Source organism: Centrocercus urophasianus, unplaced genomic scaffold (genome assembly GCF_019232065.1).
Source record: "Centrocercus urophasianus isolate 14NV4802_14NV808 unplaced genomic scaffold, USGS_Curo_1.0 seq_28, whole genome shotgun sequence".
NCBI classification, from domain to species: domain Eukaryota; kingdom Metazoa; phylum Chordata; class Aves; order Galliformes; family Phasianidae; genus Centrocercus; species Centrocercus urophasianus.
In genome coordinates this window covers 9,500,453-9,517,602 of record NW_024884844.1, presented here as the reverse complement: position 1 = coordinate 9,517,602, position 17,150 = coordinate 9,500,453, and the positions used below count along the sequence as shown (strand labels likewise).

The 17,150-nt window shown below is 40.1% G+C and overlaps 1 protein-coding gene across 1 annotated transcript in view; it reads left to right on the top strand.

The window, feature by feature from the left end:
• Positions 1–17,150, top strand: part of LOC122164880 (von Willebrand factor D and EGF domain-containing protein-like) — a 165,864-nt gene that overhangs the window by 83,844 nt on the left and 64,870 nt on the right. Inside the window, exons 12-17 of the mRNA XM_042827324.1 lie at positions 5,402–5,538; positions 6,556–6,717; positions 10,047–10,151; positions 12,225–12,339; positions 14,418–14,668; positions 15,871–16,090. Of these exons, the coding sequence (XP_042683258.1) occupies positions 5,402–5,538; positions 6,556–6,717; positions 10,047–10,151; positions 12,225–12,339; positions 14,418–14,668; positions 15,871–16,090 (990 nt within the window). The remainder of the gene's footprint in view (positions 1–5,401; positions 5,539–6,555; positions 6,718–10,046; positions 10,152–12,224; positions 12,340–14,417; positions 14,669–15,870; positions 16,091–17,150) is intronic.

The window sequence follows — 17,150 nt, the reverse complement described above, 5'->3', positions numbered from 1 at the left end:
CAAAAACCTTCTTTCTTATGTCCAATCTAAATCTTGCCTCTTTATTTTGAAAGCATTTCTTCTTCTCCTACCACTACAGGCTCTGAAAAAGAGATTGTCACCTTCTTTATATATATATATATATTTACATATATATATATATATATATAAAATGTTCAAGCAACTATGAATAAAGATGTTCATAATAATTGGATCTTACTCCTACTCAGTAAGTATAAAGAAGGAAAAAAATACTAAAAACAACCAATTGGACACTAGCTTGGCCATAAGAACCATGATGATGCCCATGAGCCTCTTCCTGCTAAAATCCCCTGGAGCTCCATCACAGCATGGAATGCTGCTCTGTGGGGTGCTGCTCTAAGTGCCTTCAAGAGACTGACAATGAGATCTGCTTTGGCATGACAATGGGCACTGTGAACGTGCAACCAGATCTTATATTTTACCACCTTTCAGGGCCATTTAAAAAAGAGGCAATATTCTATAGTTAACAGCACATTTTTCTTCCTATTCCATTGCTGAAGTAAATTGCTAGCAAGCCTTTTAAAAATAGAAGAGATCAAATAGACATAAAATGTCACAGTGAGCTTTCTAAAGCAAAAATAATCTACCATATTGTAGCAGCACATGGATGCTTTCAGTGTGAAATTGAAGCAGTCCATTTCTCACAAGCAGGGAGTTAAAGTACTCACAAAACGCCTTTGCCACCCTCTGCCAGGGCTTGCTTTTGCTCTCACTGCATCCCTGGCACTGATTGCTGATATGACGAACCAGAAAATTTAAAGAGAAATAATCAGTTAAAAGATTGGCAGGTAAATGGGATTCAGTCAAATGTAATATGTACTGGGGATGACTTTCAGAATAGATTCTCAGGCTCCTGTTCAGATCTCAGGTTTTGGCCACCTTTCATGGCCATCCAATATGACCCAAAATGTACCCTGACTGCAAAGCTTGGCTCATGCGTAATAAACACATGTGCTGCAATCCATCCTGGATACTACAGACCACTAAAGCAGAAAACCAGGTCCTGTCCATGTTATCTAAAGAACATAGGTCTATATCTTGCTACTTGGATAAACTCAAGTTCTTTGGGTTTTACAAGCAGTGACAAGCATGCTCCTCATTTGGAAGCCACAGAAACAACTGATGTGCAAAAATCCTGAGAAAGAATAAAATAGCTAATCCTTTTTTTCTTAGGGAGGATTTTCCAATGAGTTTTGGGTTAGGTACATCATGAATTCCAAACTAGTGCATACAATAATTGTGCATATGATTGCTGTAATTAACCCTACACACTAAATGTAGATAATAGTCTTGGATGTATTCAAAAGGAGGCAGATTCAGACTTGCTTTGCCCAAGCTGTGAGATAACCAAGCATCAGGCAGCCTCTGCCAGACCCTTTTGGGTCGTGCATCCGGGTGCCCACAGCCATGCCAGTAAGTCCTGGAGTCTGCTCAGACAGCTTGATAACTTCCAGTACAGGGCTGGCTTGCAACCAGCCACATCAGGACACAGCAAAGTGAGCTTGGCCTGTGTGCATCCACCTGCTTCTAAAAACCTGCTTTATAAATATTGTATTGGACTATTAACATGGGCAATTTTCCTTTCCACTTGAAGATCATCTCTGATGCTTATGATATGGTGCTTGATTTGCTTTTCATGATCTAGGTGCTTATTTATCACCCTGAGCAAGGAAAAGAGGCACTCCATTCCCTTCTCATTATTTGAATAAACTTCTTGCCAGTTTTGATTTCAGGTCTGCAGCTCCAGCCCAAAGTTACATGTGTAGCTTTCAAACACTGCAGAAGGATGTTTATTTGTGCTAGGATATATTTCCAATCAAAGGCAGAAATGAAACATGAACTATACCTGTCCATCACTGAAATTTCAGTAATTGCAGTTTTACAAAATTCTTGATTTTGTGTCAAATGTCTACATTTTACTCCAATATCTATGCACATTTATATAATACACCACAGCAAATGCCTATAAAACCAATTGGGTATTTATGCAGGTTTTTTTACATCTATTATGTAGCCTGTGTGCCTCGTCTGACTCACGTAAGTGCCTGCAGAAAAAGCATATACCATCAGCAGCTCTGAGCTTGCTGCTCTTTCCACTACATTCCTTCTGCGGGTGAAGGAACGGGATGAGGCTGGCACCCTGCTTGTTGCTTTGCACAAAGCAAACATCACCAATCAAGTGAGACTGAACCCATGCTTCTATCTAATTACCCAAGATCTTGGGGGGCTCTTAGAAGTAACATGAAGCAAAGCCCTCTTCAGGAGTTGGACTGTCCCCTCCCTCTTTAGCTTGCCCCAGCACGGAAATCACACGTTGGTTGTCATATCTCCATGACCTCCTGTTTCTGTGAGTACCTAAACTTTTGCCCTTCCTCTCATCTCTGTGAGCTTCCCCAGCTCTCCCCACTTTTGCCTTCACCCCCCACCAATTTTCTGCTGAACTAATGATAGCTCTTTTGCTGGGAGTTTTCAGGCTCCCTAATTTAATTTCCTTATCACATATGAAACTCTGTGGTCCTCAAGCATTTGTCACACACAGGCTCATTAATTTCCCCTTCACTAACACCAGAAGCAAAGAGCAACAGACTTACTTGAGTTTTCCCCATCAAGGGTATGGGTGGGTACCCAATTACTGACTGCCAGGAGACTTCTCCAGAGATAACATCATTGATTTCCTCTTCCACATTCAGTTGAAATTGGTTCACATATGCAAAAAATGGAAGACAGAGGGATAGACAGATTGAAAATTATGTTCAAAGTAAATGCCTAAAATTCCTACACCCATTTAACGTGATGTCTCATTTTCAAAAAGTACTACATTAAAAGTAATTAACATTTTTTAAAGTGATGCGCTGCATATACTGAGGTATAAAGCCTGAGCAGTAGTATCCATTTGTTTAAAAATGAGTCATAAAATTTCCATCAGACTTTCTCCATCTCCTCCCAGCACTCCCTGCAAAAAACCCAGAGGACTCCAACACCTCATCAGCCCTACATCTTCAGCTGGCCAGAATAGAGAAATAGTTTCAATGCAGCCTCCTCCACCATCATGCTGGAACAGAAAAAAGCCCACTCAGGCAAAAGATCAGTCCCTTCCTTCCTTCCCACTTTCATCAAACTGCACAAACACATAGTGCATTCTTCTTACATCAACATTTCACCCCTTCCACCAGCAAAGAAATCTCCTTTTCATCCTGATTAGCCCACAGCAGCCCACAATTCTTGGGAGAAGGTACCCACCACATATATTGGAACATATTTCCTCCAGATTTAGACCAACTTAAAGATGCTGCACACAAGTGCATATGCAACAGTTTGAATGAAAGAAATATTAAATTCTCTATTTATATTGTAAGTCATAGAATCATGGAATCATGAAGGTCAGAAAAGACCACTGAGATTATTTAGTCCATACATCAACCCCCTCCCATATCCCACACCACGATCACTAATCATGTCCCTCAGTGACACACCTCCACGTTTCCTGAACACCTCTGGTGACACCACCAGCTCTCTGGGCAGCTTATTCCAAAGTCATTTCAGAAAGCACTGAGGCTGGGTCATTTTGTCTTGGCCCCAACACAGCAATGCCAGGATGCTCATAGAGATGTAAGGAACCCTCTCAAAAGCATGCAGAGCTTGTCAGCAAGAAACCAGCCTGAAAGCCTGGCCCTGGAGAAGGAAGGGCTGCTGGAGCACATTCCTGTGCCTCACCCGTTCCCAAGTTACAGGGTTTTACTTCACCCACAGAAGCCTGAAAAACCACAATGGTAATGAAAATGTTAATGCAATCTGAGCTACTTCAGTACTAGTAGGGGAAAACATTAAAATCTCATGAAAAAAGTAATGAAGCTTTCTTTTTTAATTATTTTTTTATGCACTAACCACGTAAGAAAGCAATTTATCAAAACCTTTCTATCCATCTGATTAATATTTTGCACATTGCAGGAATTCACAACTAACATGAACACTGGTGAGCTGTAAACTATTTCTTTTCTTGTAAATATTGTAAAGTGTCCAACAGTGCTACTAATAATGCTGCAATAAAATCTCTAACAAAAAAAAAAACCTAACACACAAACAAAAAAAAAACAAAAACCTAGAAGCATTTTAGAAGTACAGAAAAAAAAATCTCACTAATTCTCATGTTTATATTGCTTCCTTTCCTTTCTCTGAAAAAAATGAGAGTCATCCAGCTATGTTGTTATGGGCTGCAATCTGGCAATGTTTAAACAGCATTCATCCTACTTACAGCGTGAATGGCAGAGCCCTAAAGGAATAGAGAGGTATGGGGAAGGTTATCAGCTCAGCTAAGGGCATTTTGCCCCTTGAATCAGAACTAAGCCAATGTACCATTAAAACATTAAGCTTATGTTTTAGATAAGCTACAGCTCAGAGAAGACTGATAGGCAATATTGTTTTGCCAGAGCAATGGTGATGGAGCAGGGAACCAGAAAAGCTTTGTGGCCTCTTCCTGCCATGCAGGAGGCAAATAGTTCATGGTACACCATGCAGGAGTGTGCCGTGCCTCCCAGGGCTCCCAGTCATACTCCTGCTGTTAAATATTATTCGGGAAACAAGAAGCAAGTCTTCTGTTTGTCATCATAATGGCTTCTCCTGACCATGAGAACTACAAATGTTATCAAGGAATACATGAGGCCATGGTCCTGACAGACTGCTGATATTGACAAGGTGTCAGAGACCTCCCTAATGCTGTACTATCCCAGAGCTTATGCGGAACATCTGCCCAATTAAACTTCGGCTGACATACAGATGTGAGTTTTGCTGCACAATGACCTTTCATTTTGACTCTGTAAAGTAACCCCAGTATGAAGGCAAAGAGCAATTTTAAATGATGAACACCTGAAGCGTAACAGCATACAAGTGAAACTTTATCTGAGAATCATAAAACATTTTAAGAACAGCAATGGGTGAAAATCAATCTCAGAAGGGAGACAGCACTTGTACATCACTTGAACCCTATTTAAGGACTCAAAATAGGATTTAAGGGGAACTTATGTGGTACATGATACTTGTACTGACACTGCGCAAATCTGAGTTTCACCCATTAAAGACTTAACCCTCAAAGCAAGCATTCCTTTGAGGACCATTATTTTTATTATACCCACAGCTTCTTAAATGAAAAAGAATGCCTTTTACACAGCCGTTTCATCTTATGAGGAGTCTGGTGGCTCGGTCATCTTCAGATATCTCCACTTCCCGCCTTGATGCTTCTGCACACCATGCCATAAATACCATCCTCCCAGTCAACGCCTTAACAGGGTCAGCCAAAGCAACACCATAAAAACAACCACAAAACCTCTGATAAACCAGAGACAAACAGCATGTGCTACTGTCTAAAAACATTCTGTCATTTCAGAGCAAACTCTGGAAATCACTAGCTTGGAGAACAGGGGCCTATGTGACATTCGCACCTCTGACTGCAGTCGTGTCCGAGTGTTTGGCGTTGGCTTCAAGGATTCTCCCCATCTGCACTGTGAAGTCACCAGATTAATCGTAAGCAGCTTCCCATGGGTTCATCAAGTATTGATGATACAGTCACGCGGCGGCACGTTTGTATTAAACTCTTCAACCCTGAGCAGTACAGAGTGCCTTCCCACTGCCACAGTGGGTGCAGATTCCATTGCCAATGTGTTTGCTATGAGTGGGGGGAGCTGAAGAAACACAGCCCTTTCCTGATTCCTCAGAAATGCAAAGCTACATTTTGCCAACTTTGTTTTGTGGGGTTTTGTTTAACCCTTGTTTGGTTCAGCTACACTGCAGTCCAGTGAAGCCCAAAATCACAAATATTATTTCTCATTTTGTACATCTGCAATGCATATGCTCAGTTGTTTTCTTAAACTTGCTTGAATGCTAAGTGTTGCAGTTAAACACAAGGCTTCCTCCCCACAGTTATAAGCTCCAATAGTTCAATACCAAGTCACAAGTTCTAATGACTATTAAACCCATCTCTTCTGCTAACACTATAATTTTATTATGAACAACTATACAAGGGCAATGCTAGGACTGAATTATTTGGTACAGCTGCATGCACAGACAAGAGATGTGGATTCATCTCATAAATCTACCTCATAAAAAGATGTTCAGCCTGATTCCCTTTCATTCTTAACAAGACACAGCTGAGATTAGCATACCTTGCTCTCTTGCAATATCACATGCCCTGAGCAAGTAGTGACATTTGATGCAGTCAGTCTAGATCAGCAGCAAACATTACCTGAAGGTGTCAGAAGGTACTCAAGCTGCAGAGCTCTAGGAGCAGCCACAGCATTGCTCCACCACCTCCCCATGCTCATCCTAGCTGCTCATCCAAAATTACTTCCTAAAGCAACAGGCCGCTTGCATGCACAGAGCAGCATGGATGGCTCTTTGCTGTGGTTATAGTAACATCACCTCTTTTAATAAACCATCTGTAAACGCCTTCTCTTATTAATTAGAAATATAAGCATATGTTGACAACTGGAACTTCTTTGTATGAGCCCTCAGTTTCTGCACTCTCCTTCTGTTTAACTGTAGCATCTCAACGGCGAATGGATATCAAGAGAGCAAGAAACCACACAAGCAGATTTTCTCAGCTCTAAGGCTGTTGACTGCCAGATTCCTCTTCTGAACATTACAGAGACGGAGGCTGTGCACTTTGTAGCTGGCAATGAGCCGTTCGCAAGATGGCAAGTGAAAGTAGGAATTTCTTCTTATGTTTCTAAGACATGATTTAGAAGAAGAAAATCAGTTGTCATGGTAAATTAAAAAGCAAAGTGCATGTGCATCCCTTTGGAATAGAAGATGCCTCGCATTAATGTCATGGAGATGGGGGAAAAAACACAACAAAAACAATGAGAACTAAAAACAGGTGTCTTTGTCGGCAATCCAAAAGCACAAATTGCAATCACTTCTCCAGGTAATCACCTGAGATTGATGCAGCTGGACTAATCAATTGTTAATCATTAGTATTTCATTTCTGGAAACTCCAGCTCAAACTCATGATTAGGAAGTGAGTGCAAAGTGGTTCTGACCCCTGGTTTCAAGGCAGACATTTACACTGCACACTGAGCAGGCATGGCACCATCTGGTCTTGGATGGCTATGCGTGCAGTGCCTGCACGAGCTGAGTCAGCTCTGCTGTAGTCTTAGCCTCTTTTGTGACACTTAAATTCTAAATATTTCTAGGAAATTGGTGTCTGGCTGACCTTGTACCTGCTCCCTTTGATCTAGTGTTCAGCCTGGCTGGTAATTTCAGCAGATAAGTTCCTTTGCTAAGACTGAATTCATTTAAATGCCCCATCACTGAGAAAAATATTTTGCAGTAGAAGAAAGACCGCAGATGTGTTCTGAACACTGCCACATGTAAAAATAAAACATTTTGGTGCAAAATTTCTGTGAGCAGAGCCCACCCACCAGCCCTTTCTCCAGTGCAACCAGGATAGGTGGCGTGCAGCCAGATTGCATTATGACTCTGTTTGCTTTCAGGAGTTGCCTTCCAGCCATGACAAGGTCTGTGTCATTTTTCTTACTTTTTTTCCTTCCAAAACATAGGTAGAAGGCCTTTTTCCTTGCACTTGAGTTCAAAGAGATCTCCATGCTTGGGAGCCTGCTGCCTTTCCCCTCACCTCTGAACGCTGCAGCAGAACCAGCTCTGTGGCTGGGCAATGTGTGCACAATTAAATCCCCTCGGTCCCACTCTGGCATGCTAATCCCAGTCTTCCTGTGGATTTTTTTGCTGAATGAATTGTGAAGGCAGAAGTCAGAGCTTGGTTTCAAAAGCAGTGAGCTGTATGTGACAGCACAGAGAACAAAATGATTTCAAGATAAAAAAAGGGTTTGAAATGAGTTCCACAAGCATTCAAAAATTTGCACTCCAGAAAATTCCTGGTATGACTTACTTCAATGTTGAACTTCATGTTTATCTTAATAGATAGTTTCTCAAATGCAGGAAAAAGTTTTTTCCCAAAATCAAAATAAATATTTCTATTAAAAAAAAACAACGTTCAGTATTTTCAGAATCTCTCCCCAGACTCAAAGCAAATTTCAAGGGAATCAGCAGTTTTGCATAAGCCTTTTTTCATTACCAATGTTGAGGGAACAAGAGCTTCCCAAGCTCTTTTCAGTGCTCTTTTATGTATTCATGCTTCATATTTTACTTGTTCTTTCCATGGCATCGTGATGCATGTTGGTTGAGAATACACTTGTTACACCAAAGCTCATGGGATAATTGGTTTGAATATCAAAACACATCTCCCACTTGGGCAGCAGTTGACACAGGCTGTCCATACAGACACTTGGGTGAAGGGATGGGAGAGCCAGGCAGGCACTTACCTAATTTGCGAAGCTGTTCTGTGGTTATCTTCAATTTGTTATCATTGTCTGTATTTGTCAAGAGCAGGAAAAATGTATTTGCTTACAAGTCAGTGAGGCAGAAGCTAAATTTGAATTCAGCAAGTTCTCACAGCTTTTATTTCTCGTTTATAAAACATTCATATGAATCAAATTGTACCTCAGTGATGAGCGACACAAGCAGCCAAGATAGCTTCATGGTGCATGAAATGCACTGTGGGTAGAAGGAAAGACCTCCTCCCTGTCCTCACTGCTGGTCCAGAAGCAGCAGCTCTCCCTTTCCAGGGGACACGTGCATTCAAACAGGCAAGACAGAGCTCTCAGCAAGCTTTTGGTGTCTAAGGGTCAACCCAATCTGAATAGAGATTTGCCCCTTTTGTCTTTTGGACTTTGTTTCACATCACTAAGGCGACTAATGGAAAATCAACTGAAACAACTATAAAAGGACCCAATTCTAAAAAGGCATCAAAATGGAAGCTTATAATAATCTGTATTATAATCAATAATCTGTAATAATCAAAATAATCTATTTTGAAATACAGATTTCAAAAGAAATGGAAACAGTTACCTTCCATTCACAATGCTCACTTCAAACATAAAAATTAAGTCTATTTTATAGCTTTTTATATTTTTCCCTGTCTACTCATTTCACCCATTATTAGTGCACTAACACTGAAACAACACTGGACGCTCTGGGTAAAGAGAGAAATGGAATGTAAAATGCATTAAGAATAATATATTCTTAATGGATATTCTGCTGCCAGTAAGCATTGCAGTTCAGAGAAGAGAGAGGCCTAGAGTGCTGCCTCTTTTGTTTGTTCTTCTCATAGTGAGGAAGATAAGCTCTTTAGAATCATAGAATAATTTGGGTTGGAAGGGAACTCAAGGATCACCAAGTTTCAACCCCCCTGATGTAGGCAGGGTTGCCAACCTCTAGATCAAGTACTGGTACTTTACTTCTTCAAAAAGTGTTTTTACATTTGGGATTTCCACACTAATCTGGTATCTTCTCATTTCTATTAGGAAAAAAAATTAAATTTAAATGTAAACTCACATAACCCTTTTTATTCTGTAAGTAGTCATATATTAAAACTGCCATCCTAAATTAAGGCTTTCTAAAGAGCCTACATGTACAGGGGTGCCCTTCTAATACACCTTCCTATGGAAATAGGACCATTGCTGTCTGATATTATCCACCCTAGCACTTTTTAGAGGTTAATATAAAGCATCCTTTCCTTTTTTTTAGTTCTTAGGATTGTTACTAACTGATTTACCATACTGTAAGAAAGCGATCCAGAAGTTCAGCCAAATATCTTACTTTCATTTCACACCTTCCTGAAATCCATCCTTATAGTACTCAAGTCCCTGCGCAGTCTCCACAAGCATACTGAACAAATAAAAAAACAAAAACAAAACAAACTAACAAAAGAAGCACCTAACGGCAACCAGAAAAGTTGAATGCCAGCTGAGCCAAAAGATCTTTTAGTATTAATGAATAGTTTCCACTTTGGAACATTAAGCAATTTGTTAGCTTGCAGTAGAACGACTCACAAGTGCTTTAATTTGTCTTACTGGCAGGCATCCAGTTCAAGGGTGCAACAGTATATGCTCCAAAACGAGCAGACAGTCTCCATATGGAACATTATTACTTATAAGGATGATTTTTGTATCATTTAGATCACTGATGATGGCTTCCAGTACAGTAATTCCAGAGTGCTGACCCTGTACGACGCAGTCTGCCAGGCCTGCGAATCCCATCCAACTGGGCTTTGTAAATTAAAGGTAATTTAAAGAGCATAAATGTTTAATATGGATCATTCATCTCCTCCCCAGCCCTCTCTCTCCCTCTGATGCACTGTGCACAATAACTGTTTTAGAAGAGGAAAACCTGTTTCATAGTTCAGCAGAACAGCCTGATACTTTTCTGTCTTTCATAATCTCCTGTCTGTGAGTGTTTATATATATATATTTTATGTATCTATATGCACTTTTTATGTTGGACCTTTCTCAGAAGGGTGCTTCCCAAAGAGCATGGCAGAGAACAGGTATATGTGTGGATGTCAGTACAAATAAATAAGGCTGGGCTGTGGCTGCCCTGCCATGAAGCTTGTCTCCGCTGTTGAATTATCTTTCCTCGGAAGCTCAGTTAGCTCTCCCAGGCTAGTTGGATGGGGTAATGCAGCTATAAGGTATTTCACTTCTACACCCATTTTCTGCTGTCTCAAGAGATATACTATGACGTATGTTACGCAGTCTTTGTCATGAGAAAACACCTTTGAGAGAACGTAAAACATTCTTGCTTACATTAAATAACACTAAGTACAAACATATAGTGCTTTGACAGCTTCAAAACCATAATCAAAAGCCTAGTGCTATGTTTAAAACTGCCAGCGCACTGGGAACTCTCAGGAGAGCACTATATCCTTTTGTTTTCCTGTGAACTTTCCAGTGTAACATCCTTCATCCCTTGAAAAAGAGATTGCCTGCTCTCATTTTCTATAGGACTGCATTAGACACCTTTTCTCTTTTTCAATGGGGCTTTAAAAGATACTTTTGGAGGGTGCTAATAAGAATATTTGAATGTGCTAATCCTGATTTCCTACCCTGAGGCAAGTACAAGTGAACTGGAGACCACCAGTCTTCATTCTTTTAAAATGAAGATTAATCAGGTACATTGTAACCGATTTGCCTGGCTGTTCTCATTAACACTAATGGGAAAACACAGTTTTCAAAGTTGCTCTGATTGCAATAAAGCATCAGTTACCAAAATAAAATGGAAGATCACATATTTCTAAGTAAGTAGAAACTGGTTTATAAACCCAAATGAGGGCAAAGCTATTTCAATTTAAGAATAAAAATAATTATGTCATAACCATGTCGATTAAAACTATTTGTTGTTATTTTTACGGCAAGGGCTTTCCCTATTCTTACATTTTTGGAACTCAGAAATAATATACATGCCATCTCAATATGCTGGTTTTCTTTTGGTGTCATAATAATTTCTAGCCTGAGATGCTTCAAGGGATTATTTGAACTAGGCTTCCAATTGCATCAAACCACTTTCTAATTACTCCTCTTATAACACCACTTTGTAATATCTAAATTGCTTTCAGAAAAGGTGTTTCAATTAAGGGACATTTTATACCAGGCCAGCTTGCATGCTCTGTTCCTCTTTTATGGAGCCTATTCTCTACCACATTACCACATCAGAAAAACAGCAGCTTTTTCATCAGAACTTCAAGCCTTTGAAAGCAACGATGTAATAAAATCTAATTCACATCCGAATTTTAACATTGGAGATCTGTCATGTTGTATCACATTGGGAAAATTATGAGAGTCCTTTTAGGTCTGGGTTTTGTGGGTATTTTACCTATTGCACTTGATGTGGTACTATGCCACCACCAATACTGCCCACTAACCCATGTCCCTTAGTACCACATCTACATGATTCTAGAACACCTACATGAGATTTCACAGAACTCATCTCACATCTGAGAGCTACTAAATAGTCAACACATCAGTAGTCACAGCTGGGAATAACAATCACATCCGCTACATACTGTTAAAATGAAAATAGAATCATGCTCACATTCATCTATGACAATCAGCATCACATGTTATCCGTGATAAAGGATTCAAAGCTACAGGGATCTTACGTGGAAACTGAATGATCTCCATGTCATTCTTTCTCCCTGTCACCATATAAATTGATATCAATTTATTGTTTCAAGAGACAAGCAAGATTCTGCTTATCTCTAAAATATATTGACTGCTAATTTCTTAACTTTCCTTCTTTCTTTTTTTTTTTTTTCCTTGCATTCACCTCCCACCCATTTTTATTTTCTTTTTTGACAGGACAATACTTGTAATATAGATGGACTTTGCTATGGGGAAGGAGAGTCAAGCCCTGCCAGTCCTTGTCTTCTCTGTGAACCTGATATCTCTAAGTTTACCTGGTCTATTAATGAAAGTAAGACAGCTTTTCCTAAGATTTAGAAGATCTTAGCTGGGAATTTAGTACTCAGTTTATGAAATGCAGTTTCTCCATTTGTTGATATGGATCTATTCTGCATAGTGCTTGTGGACTGTTTACAGTGGGAATAATTGGGTGCACAACAAATAGGGACTGAACAGACACACAAAGTACTCCACTATGTGTACTATGCATTTGGCTTCTCCTCTTGTTCTAGCTGAAACCTGACAAATCTTTAGTTATTAAAATCAAAATAATGGCTTATAAAGAAGTTTTTCATATGCTGATAACACATGCAGGGCCCTGTGATGGTGATGGACCCTAAAAACATCGGTGATAGTCTCACAGGTACAAATCTTTAGGGGAACAGTTTGAGGAAAACACTGCTTTCAAAACACTAATGTATATTTTTGGTCTGAGCCAAATACTGTCAATTGCCACACAAAAGACCATGGAATGGCCCAGACTCTAAGTAATAAGGAAACCAAGCAGCTCATTGTGCAGCCCTTCATAGCAGGGGTCATGGGGAAAGCTGCCTTTCAAACATACAAGCACCTCCTGAATGCTAAGAATGGCACTGGCCTTCTTGGCCACCTGGGCACACTGCTGGCTCATGTTCAGCCAGCTCTCAACTAACACCTCCAGATCATTTGCTGCCACATAAGATCTGGCTTTATGTTCTTTTGTGTCTATAACACCTTTTACCCTCCATCCAGTAAACACCATCTTTGTGCTTATCTTTAAAAGCACACCATCATCAATATTTCATTGATTACTTTGGGCACAACTTTTATGGGCTGCACGTCTTGATTGTTTGTGAAGCAGAAGTTAAATTAATAGATGGAAGATTTCAACAGTTTTGCCAGGACAATCTGCTGGAGAAGCAGCTTAGAAAGCTTTGATAGCACAGCAGCAATGAGTAAATGCAAAGGCATTTAAATAGCTGCATAATGCGAGGCATGCTATGGAAAGCAAAGCGTGATAGAAGGATATGCACACAAAAAAGAAATGATGCAAAGACACAGGTTGTCTTTATGGGAACAAATATACGGGTCAAATTTTAGATTGTGACTTTAAATTATCATAAATATTCTCTAAGTTAAAAATTACTGTGGACAAGTTGCATTGTGAGAAGATTCCTTTAAATGTCGGTATATGTCAATTTGTACTGCTGCTTACGGAGGAAAGAGGCTGGAGATCGAGAAGGCTTCTGACACTGAGATGAAATTTCCAGCCCTGCATAGTGCTGCTGTCACCTGAAGGTATTCATTTGATCTTACTTTTCCTTGGTTTCTAATATTAAAATGTAATGCTTTTCTCCACCTTGCCTTGCTTGCATCTTTTTATTGTAAATACCTTCAGGCAGCATTTGTCTATTACTATACAATAGCTCAGTATAATTAGGCTTTTATCATCATTAAGGAAATACTGAATGTAAACAACACTGAAAACAACACTAAAAATAACAAGACCAATGTTGATATGCACTCCTGTCTCTGGGGATAGAGAATTTCAGTATCACAGATGTACATCTCCTGGCACTGAGAAGATCTTTATTCCAGAAATGTCCAACTTAATTCAATTAAACTGCTGAGGCTTAATTACCACTCACGTGTAAAGAGAGTAGAATCTACTCAAAGGAAGAATTTCACAACTTTTGCCACCAAAAGTTGCCCAGCCAATTTGTCATTCATCATTTTGAGAATTGGCTTGCTTACATTTAAACAGAACAGGGTAGAGTAGGGTAGATCAGCATACATACATTAGAGATACGGTTAAAGTTTCACTAAGAACTAGGGGACACTAAGCAGTAAGAGGTTACAAAAGATATGCCCAGACTCCTCCCATGTATCTGATACACATAGATGATAATCAGTACAGAACATGAGAAAAACAGGAGTAAAGAAGTGCGTGTTTGGTAAAGCCATTTGCTGCCTCTAACATCTAAATTGTTTCCTCCACCAGTCTCAGGATACTTTCATCACTGAGAGAACCCCTACAAAGACCTGCGCTGCGAATCTTTACACGGTAGAAACAAGAATTTATGTAATCATGGTTTCATTTTTGCTGTTTAGACAACCTGCCTCCTGTGTTCCAGGCCCCCTCCAGCCAGCTGCTGACATTTATTGGTGAGAATTTTGTTTACCAGTTAACAGCGGTGGATCCGGAAGGGTCAGCTGTGCTATTCATCTTAGAGGCTGGGCCACAGGATGCCAGGCTCTCTCCCGCTGGCCTTCTTATCTGGAAAGTTGATTCAGAAGAAACGCAGACCTTTGAATTCACTGTGTCGGATGAATGCAACGCGCAGAGCAGATACGCTGTTGAGGTAGGAAAAAAATACTGTAAAGAAAAGGACAACATACCTGTTTATCATGTTCTCATTTTGGCACAGTTGTCATTATAACTAATAGTTTGTTACTCTCTAAAAATAAAAAGACCTCAGCTATTTCCTCATAAACCCTTATATTATGCAGCATAGCAATAATGATCAATTAATGGAATAAATATCTCTGAGAACATAGAAACTATACATACAATGAACAAGAGAGAGTGCTATTGATTGCTGTTTGAAAGAACTCTCTTCTAGAGCCTATTAATGGTTCATTAATCTGCTTTAAAATTCACATTCTGCATTTGGATCACAGAAAAAAAAAAGAAGTATATAACATAAAAGACCCAGCTTTAGCTATAAAAGGAAGATTATAACTCATTCTCAATGATATCTTTAGAGGGTGTCTTGCTCTTATGTCATTACTCCACACTTTAAGTTTCTTGGCAGAGCTCGTGCATGACTTTATTGCATAGCCTAACATTAATCCCATGATAGGATGAGCTAATAAAGTGGGATGCAGAACCCTGGCACAAGAACAATTTTGTGAAGAAAAGGATATTTTTCCTAAAGACTCTAATTTCCGCTCATTCAAACCACTCGCATCAAAAATACTGAGCTGCTGAACACAGGCAGCAAAGGGGAAATGCTTCAAACTAGATCTGCATTTAACAAGATGGGAGAGTACAGAGGTTTGAATCTGTTGAAATCCCTTTCTCATCCATATGTAACATGATTATGGATCTCTATTCCTTGAGAGAGAAACTGGGTGAAGAATGCCACAATCCTCATCCTGACTGGGAGCCATTTATAATGTAAAGCAGTAAGGATGGTACACAGGCAGGCAAAGAGAAGAGATTTTTCATTTCTTTGAAGAATGAGGAACAAATCTTGCCCTCAGATACCATGTAAAAACTGCTGTTATAGCAAATAGGGCTTTTTTCTCAAAAGAAGTTAGAATGTGCCCCTAAGTGATGAAGAAAAAAATCCCTCTAAAGCCAAGATTCCAGTCAGATAAATAAGTATGCTGAGTATGAGACCGTCTATCTAGACAAAGGAAATTGGTTAGAAATAAGTATTCATAATACTAGACAACGTGCTTGCACTGCAAATCTGGCCCCTCCTGACAGGTACCAATATACCTCTCAGCAGTGATTATTCAGAGGAATCTTATCACAACTCTCTTTTGCCTTCCTCAGGTTCGAGTGAAGCCCTGCAGCTGTCTCAATGGCGGAACGTGTGTTACCAATATTAAATTCCCCCCTGGCCTTGGTGAATATCTGTGTTTATGTCCAAATGGATTTGATGGAGGGCTTTGCCAGGAAGATATTAATGAGTGCAAATCAAACCCGTGCAAAAGCGGAACTTGTGTGGATGGTGTGGACAGCTATGCTTGTCAATGTCCCCCTGGTTTAGGAGGTAAGACATCCTTTCTTCCAGCTCTAACAAGAGACAAATTGCATTTCAGGAAATTTTGACTGCAGTGGAACCACAGGAATATGTCAAATGGTCAACATTAGATTCCTCTTCTGACTTAGCTTTTGACAGATAACATGTAAAAGCAGCAATCTAATTATCCATGCTCAAGGGAGGAAAAAGACCTAGAGGTCCACAGCCTGAAATGACCATGATAGAATGGTCAACCACTGTATCTCAGCTTCCTCCAGCTCATTTCCCAGCTATGCACATGCGAGATGAGCCGAAGGAAGAAGTTTAAGCCTTAGAGAACCACAAGCCCATTTTGCTGTCAGACATACTGATGGAGCAAAGTCTAAGCTTTTAAGCTGTTCAGGGCTGACCACAATAAGATTTTAAGGGATACAGGCAAGAGGAATGATCATTGCCCCCAGAAAGTTCCTTTCAGAAATGCAGAATATAAAGCACGAAGTGGACAAATAGAAGGAACTACAGTGAAGACAGAAGAGGTGGCTGCAAGACATACAGTGCATACAGAAACAGAGGGAGTGAGAACCTGAAGCGTCAGGTGAGAGAGCAGCATCTCATAGATCACAGAGGTGAGAGCAGCTTGGAGCTGTGCTGGGCTGTGTGGAGCTGCTGCCAGTTGTCATACAGAGCCCTGCACCTCCTCCACACCGGGACCCACACTCCAGCTGCTGGTATCACAGCTTGCTGCCAACACAACAAGCTTTTACATCAGCCCAAACATGCCTTCTTCTGGAGCCTCACTGAAGCTGCAGTCTTTTTGTTTGCAGTTTATCCTTTCAGAAGGCAGAAAGCAAATCTAAACATACAGGATTTCTAAACGTGGCCTTTTCTTAGCTTTGCTGCTAGCATCAGTGCCATTTAAAAGAGCAGTCACTTGCACAGTAGTCATTAGTTTGATTAGTCATTGGAAAGGGAAGGCTTTGCCTTACTATCCATTCATGTCAGAGTCAAACCAGCCTCCCAGCAGTAAAGGAAGAGTACTAACAGAAACGGTTTTAAGATACCATTTGGGCCAGAACCATCTGAAAAGGAA